Source organism: Syngnathoides biaculeatus, chromosome 9 (genome assembly GCF_019802595.1).
Source record: "Syngnathoides biaculeatus isolate LvHL_M chromosome 9, ASM1980259v1, whole genome shotgun sequence".
In the NCBI taxonomy this organism is placed as follows: Eukaryota; Metazoa; Chordata; class Actinopteri; order Syngnathiformes; family Syngnathidae; genus Syngnathoides; species Syngnathoides biaculeatus.
Genome location: NC_084648.1, coordinates 15,912,269 through 15,923,403, shown reverse-complemented (window position 1 = coordinate 15,923,403; position 11,135 = coordinate 15,912,269). Strand labels below are relative to the sequence as shown.

Here is an 11,135-nt window from a genome sequence, read left to right as displayed (position 1 = left end):
CATTTTAAGGTTAATGTTATGTATCCTCTATATATTTAAAATACAGAATTAGCTTTTTGTGCACTGTATCATCTGTGCTTTCATCCTTGATCAGGCTGTGCCAAGATGGAATTTTAACATTATACACCATCTCATCCTTTACTTTCTACTTTGGCTTCAGACAAGACCTTTCCCACTCAGAAAAGAGAAAATCTCGTCCACTTTATCCACTTTTTCTTTGATTATTCACATACTGTCACTGACGGTCTAGTGGTACGCATGCCTGCTTTTGGTGCGGGCAGCATGGGATCGATTCCTGCTCAGTGATGGTTTCCAAATCTCCCCTGCGACTGACTGGCAACCAGTTCAGGGTGTCGTCCACCTTTCGCCCGATGCAAACTGTGATAGGCTCCAGCTTTCCTGCAACCCTTGTGAGGATAAGCGGCTTGGATAATGACATGACATCCACATACTCTGACAGTCATTTTATCTTAAAACAACTGCATTTCTTTTTAACTTTAATATCGAAAGCAAACGTAAGCAGCATGTCCAGCTCGTGTTTGCTCTACGTTGCCCAGACTGTGTTGTTGACCAAAGCAGCGGTGGTGGATGCTGTCATTTTAAAACACAATGATGGGCTGCGTAAGTACTGTCACATTTGTAATTATGAATGTACGTCTTTAAGAGCGGGGTGGGGTGTAAGGTAAACGGGGAAAAAAAGAGAGTGGCAGAGCAGTTGTTAGAAAAAGTTCTGTGTGCTGCCTAAAACAAACCAGCGGCTTATTTTCATTTTTTACACTACGTATGTGAATTGTGCCATTGGATGGAACAACCAGTCATCGCTCACTCACTAAATCACATTGTAAAATGCCACAAACTGAATAGCTGGATGTTATACTTTCAATTTGCATTGGATTATTATTATTTTTTTTAATATCTGCGAAGCGACTGCACCAGCGGCGCACAATATCGCACGCTGACGTCTTTTTTTTTTTTTTGGCACGCCGAAGACTGGAGCACCCTTGGTGTACTGTTTCCCACGAATACCTCAGTAGTACACAGTGAGTCGCAAAACACTTTTAACAGATGCGGCATTGCCACGAGTTTGACATTTGCTTCAACAAGAGGCCACCAATTAATCCACGTTGGCACGAGCACAGAATTAATGTCGACGTATCCGTGGTGCAATCACAGTTCTGTGGCATCTGTATCAAGAACAACCGTATACTGTACTTTTTTTTCAAGCTTTTAATAACCCACACAATCTGCAGATGACATCATTTGTTTGACCGTGAACTGCAGCATGCAATGATAAAACATCAAGGAGGCCACGGAGCGCTTGTTTGTTCATGGCACAATACGTGTAGACTTTGAGCTTATCATGCAATGTCAACATTAAAGTCATAAGACCGTCAAGACGGACGGACGTGTTTTTCCACACTCTTGAAAACCGACTACCTCGCATGGTGTATGATGCTGTGGTTAAAAACCCGCAGCCACAACAACAAGACGTTGTTTTTTTTTTTTAAATTACATTTACTATTTATTCACGAGGGTTTCTAAAAGTAGGTTTGCGACCGAAATACGTTACGGCAGATAAATTCATGGGTTGAAAATTGTCAGGAACTGAAATGCAGTAAGCAGTGTAATCGATTGTCGAGCGGGATAACATTTTCTCAGCTTTGTGATTGATATTTGTTATCATGAATTCTCTTTTCCTGACAATAAAATTTGAATGAAAAGTTATCTCAGGAATGACTTCACATCATTGAGTTGTTATTTTTTTTGTCACCTCAAAATTGATTTGATCTTGTTTGGATATTATTGAATTCTTCCTATTTGTTTTTTGTTATTTATTTAAATTTCTAATTTAAATACAAGTTGTTATTCTTTATTAATCAGCAGTTTTGTTTTCTTTAATTTTCATTTTATTTATATTTTTTAACTTTGCATTTTGTTGACGAATTTTACATTTTATAACATTGTTATATTGAATTTTGATTGTATTTTTTTCCATGTGTTTTTTTTTTCTTTTATATTCATAATTTTATTTATAGAGGACTTTTGTCTGGTAAAAGGAAGCGCAAGATTGGGGCAATAGAGGGAAGTACAAGGTTGTTTCCGGTACTTTTTACCAAACTAAAGGCTGGGTTGAAAAGCAATTCCATAAACCGGAGTGTTCCGTTCCTTTCTTTGGTGGAAATGGAAGTGTTCAAAAGTTTAAATACTTGCATAAACAAGTAGTGTATCAAAATACAGAGTACAATATGTCATGAAATCGTAAAATGGACAATTTACGTTTTAAGGACTTCTACCGGACGTGTCGATATCTCTGAGATGGCCAAACAGGAAGCAGGAAGTGGCAGCGCGAGCCTTCAGCCATGAGACTCTCGCTTTTATTTGGTTCCTCCGGCTGCCGTTTCCAGGCACTTTTGAGGCCTCTTCCCGTCTCTAGACGCAAACTCGTCTCTCGCGCAGCCCCGTTGCAGCATTTGAACACACTGAGAAAAACGATGAACTATCAAACCGAGGAGAGAGGAAGCCCAAATACCGCAGATTACCGGATTTATTTTAGTAAGTGCCAGTGTCCGGTTTTTGAACTCGGAACACCACACGGACAAACGAGTGTTAAAAGTTTCATAAGTGGCACGGGTTGCTGCAAAGTACCCGAAAAAAATTGACCTTGTCAGCATGAAAGCACAACAAACGTTTGCTTGTCGTATCCTGCAAAAGTGGAATGAATGCCAGAAAAAAAAAAAACCACGTCAATTTCTTCGCTATAACTAATGTCAAATGAATATTATTTTTCTTCATACCACTGCAGATATTGTATAAAGAATTGAATAGATGGAATTGCAACGACACTTTCCAATTAATGCATGGATATGATTGATAGGCTCCAATTGGCACAAGGCGATACGTTCAATTATGTCGGTACAGTGATATTTTTTTCCAAAATTTGGTTGTTTTACATCCAGATTTTCACCATAATCATGGAGGATAAGTGGCTAGGAAAATGGATGGTATTAATACCCCCATAGGTTAGTGATAAGGTCCGATGTCACGGTTTATCTAAAAAAGTGTCTTGCAATTGATTCACGACCTTAAACTACAACCTTTCTCTGCGTTGCTATAACTATATTTATTTCTTCATTCCTTCACCAAATCACATGCTTCCAAGAACATGTTTAAAAGAATACACACTTTTCATTTTTGTCTTTTTTTCCCTCCTCTCCCAGAAAACTCAGATGGCAACTACATTTCTCCTTTCCACGATATTCCCCTCATAGCTGAGGCAGAACAGGTAACGCTCGTATTCATTAGGATAAAATCAGCGGCCTCGTTTTACTTGTAAAATATTGCAACGTATTCTTTTTCTTGTTTCAGGACAATGGATTGCCCGCCAAGAAGGCCAAGAGGAAAGAGAGCGAGGTATGTTCGGATAAATTCTCATCAAAGCGAAACTCACGACGTTCAGATGAGCATGCACTGCATGTATTTAAAGGTCTACTGACATGTAAAGATTGATTTTTAGTATGTTTTTAATGAAATAAAGACAGCCGGAATGGACCCATCTTTTTTTTCACCACACGTCATGATGTTGTCGTATATGGATTTTTGTATCACCCGCCATGGAAATCTTCTCGAGGCATTCAGTTTGGAGAAGAAGCAGGAAGTGACGTTTTTTCCAGACGCCCACGCTGGCGGCTTCTTGTATTTATACCAGTTTTATCGGCGGGAAAGCAGCTGTCTTTTCCCGCCTGTTAGCCAAAATGGCGTCTCGTTGTATCGCTGGATATTGTTTGAACACTCGAGAGGATGGATTCGCTCTTCGCACGTTTCCAAAAGACCCGGTTCGTCGTGAAAAATGGATTGCACAGGTGCGAAGGATGAGAGCTTTGTGGGTTCCAAATGACAGGTAGGTGCGTATAGAGCTATTAAAAAAAAATAGTCGAGGGGGACGACGTAATCCTCTCAGAAGTAACAAGAGATACGCGTCAGAATAATTTAATAAAGTACATAAGTGAGGGCTGCTAAATGAGTCGATGTGCGCGCCCACAGAGGTGGATCGGGCGAGGAGGTGGTTATGGCCGCATGTGGTTTGGCTGCGTGCGGGAGGCGAAAGGACCACGCTACATACGGTCGAGGAGTCTGTTGTTAGTTAGAAGTAATCCGCATATCATCTAAATATGACTCGAAACGTTAGGGTAATATTGTGAAGTGTTCTCTTCTTTGAAAAGAGCTTCCGTGTCAGAAGGGTCGGCGGAGAAATCCAAAAATCCGTGTGACAGCTGTAAATGACATAACAGGCAATATGGCTACCACTGGGACGTCGAGTGAGCCTTCCGCAACTTTGCGCATGAGTGACACCCTCTCCGCTCATTTTTTTTCCGTATAGACATTGGAGTGAATAATATCATATGTCATTTTCGTAGTGATGTCTATTTTAAAATGTATATAGGCATCTAGGTTGAGTTTTAAATATGATCTTTGTGTCCAGATGCTCTTTAACATGGTCGTGGAGGTGCCCCGCTGGTCAAACGCTAAGATGGAGGTAAGCGGAGGTCACTGTGATGTGGTTTTATGACAAAAAAAAAACCAAAAAACCCACAAACTCTCTCAGTTGATGTTTGTGCAGATGTTTTTTTTCGATGAGTGGAAATAGCTAGGTAAGATACATTTTCCTAACCATGTTCTGTTAAAAAATGGATGACTATAATGCTTCGGTAGGAATTAGAACTGTGTTAGTGTCGAAGTTAAATGGGGTGATTCATTTTGGCTTATCGTTTTATTTATTGCCTCCGCCATGGCATATTGTACCATCTTAATCACCTTATTTTTGTGTTTTAAATTAGCGATTGACCCATGAGTTAATTATTTTATCTATTTTTTTTTTTTAGAATGAATGCTATTTAATCATCTCATCATATTTACATCATCAATTTATGAACTAGTTTTGGAATCAGAACACAAGAGAATGTGTTTTTCAACTATTCACATTTGGCAATTTATCATTTATGATATATGACAAGGTGGCTCAGCTGGTAAAGCGTTGGCCTCACAGTTCAGAGGTCCCGGGTTCAATCCCGGACCCGCCTGTGTGGAGTTTGCATGTCCTCCCCGTGCATGCAACATTAATTGGACACTCTAAATTGTCCCAAGGTGTGACTGTTGTCTGTGTCTGTGTGCTGTGCAATTGGCTGGCAACCAGTTCAGCCTCCTGCCCGTTGACAGCTGGGATTGGCTCCGGTGCTCCCCGCGACCCTCGTGAGGATAAGCGGTAAAGAAAATGGATAGATGAATACTTTCTGGATTTATGTAAATGGGAGATGACATAGATATGCACATTAAACAAGTTTTTTCACATCATGGGTTTAGTTTTCCTTTCATTTCGAAATGGCTCATTTGCATATTTTATTGCATTTGGAAATTTCATTTCTTTAATATGTTTATAGTGACGTTGTCAGTAAGACTTTACCTCACACCAGCAAGCAGAGAAATACCGGATACAATAATGTAACCTGGTATTATTGCCGTTACTAACTCCTGTTGACTCAGCCAAAAACTTGGAAAGAATACGCTCTAGTCGTTTGTACAAATAATGATAATTTAAAAAATTGAAGTTATTTTTTCTCCCCTTAATTAATTAATTAATTTATTTATTATTATTATTTTTTTTAACTGACATAGCCAAGAGAATTTTAGAGACATTTTAAACATATCTGAATTCTTGGACTGACTGCGGAAAATATCTAAATGTACATGTACATACACACAAATACATACTCCCAACAATTTCCAGATTTCTACAAAGGAACCGCTGAACCCCATAAAGCAAGACGTAAAGAAAGGCAAACTCCGATACGTTGCCAACATCTTTCCCCACAAAGGTTACATTTGGAACTACGGTGCGATGCCGCAGGTAAGGAGGTAATTTGTTAGTACTGTACTCTTGTCATCAGCGAGTGCCACTCATATTAAGTGAAGTATAAATATGTACTTTATTATCGTAGCATTTTTACAATTTACCGTATTTGTGTGACTTTGTAAATATTTTACTCGGAATATAGTCTTGATCTTTTGTGCTAATGCTTGCCGTTAAGTAGTTTGCAGACAGTTATTCATTTGTTTGCGTTCTTCATCGGGAAAGACGTGGGAGGATCCCAACCACACAGACTCAGAAACCAAATGCTGCGGCGATAACGATCCCATTGACGTTTGTGACATTGGTACGCAGGTACGAACACTCAATATAGGAAGACTTTTTTTCGGAGGGACTTTTGTTCCAGTTAATATTCCTGTGTTGCCAAATTGCTTTGCTGATTTGCCATTTGCTGGCTTGTCCTTTAGGTGTGCTCCCCTGGTCAGGTGATCCAAGTGAAGGTGCTTGGAATCTTGGCAATGATTGATGAGGGAGAAATGGACTGGAAGGTCATCGCTATCAATAATGAGGACCCAGATGCCAAAAGCTTGAATGGTGAGTTTTTTTCTACATATATGATTTACTAAGACACGGAGAGGGTTTACGTCAAGAAGGGCATCCGGTGTAAAAACTATGCCATACAAATATGAGCGTTCATCTGAGATGACACGCTGTGGCGGCCCCTAAACGGGACAAGCCGAAAGAATGTACAGTAAAGCCTTGGTTCTCGAACGTCCCCGTGTTCGAACAAATCTGTTTTTGAATGAAAATGTTGATTTTTTTTTTTTTTTAAATTCTGTTTTCGAACGAAAATGTGTACTCAAGGCCCCCGACAAAACCCGGAAATAACATTTTGCACGCGGCCAGACCAGCTGACCCACGACGAGTTTTGTTGTGAATGCCCACGCTGCCGAAAAGACTTGGGAATAACTATGCGTGCGGTGCAAGCAGCTGATCCCCTCACTACACGCTTTGTTATTGTCAATTCGAATGCCCCCTGAAAAAAAAAACCAGAAATAACATAATGCGCGCGGTGCAAGCAGTTGACCCACCCACGACGTGCTCTGTTATTATCAGTTCTAACCCTCCCCGAAAAAACCCGGAAATAACATAATCCATGCGGCGCAAGCAGTTGACTCACCCACGATGCGTCTTGTTATTGTCGATTCGAACGCCCCCCGAAAAAAGAACAAAACGGAAATGACATAATACGCGCGGCGCAACCATTTTTGTTATTCTGTATAACGCAGCCTCTGTACACAGATGTGTCCCGGGAGTAACTGTTGTTTTTCTTCTTATCGAGGACGACCGTATTAACCACCAATCATGGCTCCTAAGAAGGAAAGTTGCTTGTTTAAAGTTATTCTGCACTTTTGTTAATAAAAAAAAGTTTACAAGGCCGGGGCCCGAGTCGCTACAGATACGGTAATGCACTCCCAGCCTAGCATACTCTACTAGGCTAAAGCATACATTTTAAGCAAAAACTAATATATTTCTTAAATGATTTAATTGTATACTATACATGTATTTATACTATGTGGTTTATTATCAGGAAAAGCTAAAAAAAATGCTTTAAAAAGCCAATTTTTTGGGGGTTTGGAACGCATTATTTAATTTTCCATTCATTGTAATGGAAAACATGCTTCGGTTTTCGAACGTTTTGGTTTTCAACCAGCCTTCTGGAACGGATTGTGTTCAAGAACTGAGGCAGCACTGTATATTGGTAGAAGGTTGATGAGAAGACCAAAGAAAAGGTAGATTGATGTTTTTTATGAGGGAGGACACGAGGACTGTGGGTGTTAGAGAGGAAGATGCACGAGATAGACTTAGATGGAAAAAGATGACACGCTGTGGCGACCCCTAACGGGACAACCCAAAAGGAAAAGATCTACCATTGAAAGTCTTTTGACGTAAGTTGTCCCGTCAGTCGAATGTTCAGAAATGTATTTACTCTTAGGCTTTCACAACTAAAAGAAGTACATGCTGCAATATTTATTTTGCAATTCTGCATATTCTGAATTTTTGTGTGTGTGTGTGTGTGTAAAGACGAGACAAATTTATCTAATGCAGCATTTATGCTTTTTCTTAGACCTAGATGACATCCGAGAGAGCCGGCCCGGCCATTTAGAGGCCACCGTGGACTGGTTCAGGAAATATAAAGTTCCAGATGGGAAGCCCGAAAACCAGTTCGGATTCAACGCGCAATTTCAAGATAAGGTATGATAACAGATTTAATGTAACACACTGGTAAGAAGCTGGTTGTATTTAGGCTTTTGTGTTTTGTCCTTAGGACTTTGCTGTAAAAATAATAAAGTCCACGCATGAGCACTGGAGGGCACTAGTGCAGAATAAGACAAACGCTTGTGGGATTGAATGGTAAGACGTCAAAGGGTTGATCTTACGGGTAATTGCATTTTATGCACTTTATTTGAAATGATTTATTTTGTTTTTCCAGTAAAAATGTATCGTGCTGCGACAGTCCTTTCAAATGCAATGCAACAGAGGCCAGAGATGTGATTCAGTCGGTGAGACTTTATATATCGCTGGTTTCGGGCAGAAAACCATCACTAAAGCTTATTGCGCTTTTAACATTTGTCAATAATTTGAAAAAATAACATACGCGCATGGGGACTGTCCAATGGACCTTTCCGACCTGTCAATCACTCGTACAATAATAGCCAATCAGATAGCCGCATTGTCTTAACCCCTGGCTTGACACGCCCCTCTCGCCACATTGTCCCACAAGCAATGCCGGGTGTCAGTAGCGTGCGCTTGGAAAAATTAATGTTACGAAGAAAATGGTCCTCAGATGCGCTTGGGGAACGTTCAATTCTGATGGAAGATATCCTGCTAGGATTCCAAGGGGCCCGCTTGATTCATTTTCCAAAGCCTAAAACACAGTTGACCAAGTGTCTACGATGGATTAAGGCCCGCGGAAGAGCGCACGTACAACTAAGTGTGGACAATATCAACAAACACAAGGCTGTATGTTCGAAGGTAAGTGAGGGAGAAGTATCTTCTCTGAGTTGGATTGAATTAATATTATTATTATCACTGACCTGCCGAATGAAGTGAGGAATGTTTTATGCCGGAGAGTCGGTCGGGTTAGTGATATGTAAATGCGTGTCATGCAAGATATTTGCCCATTTGTATCACATCGGACTTTTAAGACAGAGCACTGGGTTCCATTACGAGCCAAGTCAAATGAATACATTTATAAAGACCACAATGATATTACTTGTGATCTTTCCAAGTCAAAAGTACTCACCCTGCTTTACGCGCGTAATACTATTCGACTATTTTATCCTGTTGGATTTCAATACAAACTTTGTGAGGCATCAAACTTTTTTTGTATCAATCGCGAACATTTCGCTGTGACGTCCCGCTCCGTCCAAAAATCTTAATTCCGTGTACGTATCCTTGCGTGAAATAGTTGAGACCTCTCTGTCGAACTCTCTTGGACAAGTCTGACCAATTTGGCAAAAAAAACATACCCCAATATTATCTGGAATATGTGATAGAGAATCGACTTAAAACATATTCTGCTCAATCGCCATTTTGGAAGCTTGTGGGACATGGCTAAGGGGGCGGAGCTTAAGATCGCCATCGGAAACGTCCATAGTATTTATTTGCATGAAAAAGATGTTATTGAACAAATTTCAACATGCAGGGTTTCGACCTGATACCAGCAATATGCTTTTCGTAGTCATAACGACTATCAGTACAGTTGTAAAGGAACTATACATCAGTGACATTTTGTCATCGTTAAATGTGTTTTATTTGATTTTTTTTTTTTAACCAGGCCCCTGCACTTGGTTGTGGACACAGTGTTTCATCTGAGGGTGAGTAGATAGTGACGTATTTGAGGTGGTATACACCTCCACGCAAATTTCATGCCTTTCTTCTTTTCTACCTATATAGTGGACAAGTGGCACTTTGTCTGAGTTGATTTGGGGAAACCCGAAAAACGCGAATGCAAGAAATCCTCGGTTAATGCCGCGTCACTGTTAGACCAATGAGTGTTAACTGGTAAGACTCCATTGTCAACTTTGTAAACCGCCATGTCTGCCATTCAGTAAAGAAAATCATGAACTTGCATAATCATTTTTGTAATCAACATCAAGTCAAGGTAAATGTACAATCAGAGATTAAATGTTTTGGATAATGTCACTTGTTTTTATTGTAATCATCCATTAACAGAGATTATGGTCTTTTTTTCCTTGAGGTAATGGGATAGAAACTGTATAAAGTGTTAATGATTTCTTACCCCACACAAACACACGCACACACGTTTGAAACGACTGATCTATTTATAATGGTAGAACTGTTTTTTTTTTTTTCGTTTTATTTTTTTACAAGTCAAGTTCCTTTAAATAAATATAAATTTATTGGAGGAAAGAAAACACCCACATCTTGGCAATATAAGCAATGATAACAGCTTTGAAATAAACTGCATTCAGGTACATTACAATATTTATAGTTTTAACACCTATCCTTAATCATAATTTTTGGAGCATACCCAGTTTCAGGAAAACAAGAGGAGTCTGAACAAATAAAACAGAAAATAAGTGACTTTTAGTGTCTGCCTGTAAAAAAAATAAAAAGTATCAATTGTTAATTGTCTTGAGCCGAGCGGGTACATGCAGTACGAACCAGTACTCCTGTTATACCCAAAAAGTAATTCAAGTAAGCTTCAAGTATGTTACTTTTTTTGTTTTCTTCCATACTTCCTAAACCTCTTAGATCTCCTTGCCGCAACGTGCTACTGTCGCTGGGTTCTGTACGGTCAACACATCACTGGATTTTACAAACGCAAAAATATAAATTCATCGGTTCGTTGGCTTTACAGTAAACATTATGTTGACAGCGAGTGTATTATTTACAAGAATATCCTGGAAAATGTATGCATTCATTGAGATTTGATCATTTGTGTATCACTTGTCCTGATGAAAACCTTTGTCAACATCAAGGTGAGAGAAATTCACAATTGATATACACTGTACAATGTGACAAACTCATTTACACCCTGTTTTAAATAAAACATTTTGTACTTTATTACATATACAATTTTTTTTTTTCCTGAAAATTTTTTGAAGTGCTTTCAGAAAACGAATTTGTTAAAAGAGTGGGTGAATTGTTACCATAACGTTACAGTCATTCCATTATATGTCACATTAATTAAAAAAAAAAAAAAATTAAAAGGAGAAATCATACAATTGCTTAGTGGTTATAA

The 11,135-nt window shown here is 39.3% G+C and overlaps 1 protein-coding gene across 1 annotated transcript; it reads left to right on the top strand.

Annotated features, from left to right (window-relative positions):
* Positions 1 to 2,324: 2,324 nt before the first annotated feature.
* On the top strand, positions 2,325 to 10,072 carry ppa2 (inorganic pyrophosphatase 2). The gene is made up of 12 exons (XM_061829507.1): positions 2,325 to 2,553; positions 3,219 to 3,283; positions 3,367 to 3,411; positions 4,481 to 4,534; positions 5,783 to 5,902; positions 6,131 to 6,217; positions 6,331 to 6,457; positions 7,992 to 8,119; positions 8,193 to 8,278; positions 8,358 to 8,427; positions 9,705 to 9,744; positions 9,824 to 10,072. The coding sequence occupies exons 1-12, from the start codon at positions 2,361 to 2,363 to the stop codon at positions 9,844 to 9,846; spliced, it is 1,038 nt and encodes a 345-aa protein (XP_061685491.1). The 5' UTR covers positions 2,325 to 2,360; the 3' UTR covers positions 9,847 to 10,072.
* The last annotated feature ends 1,063 nt before the right edge of the window (positions 10,073 to 11,135 follow it).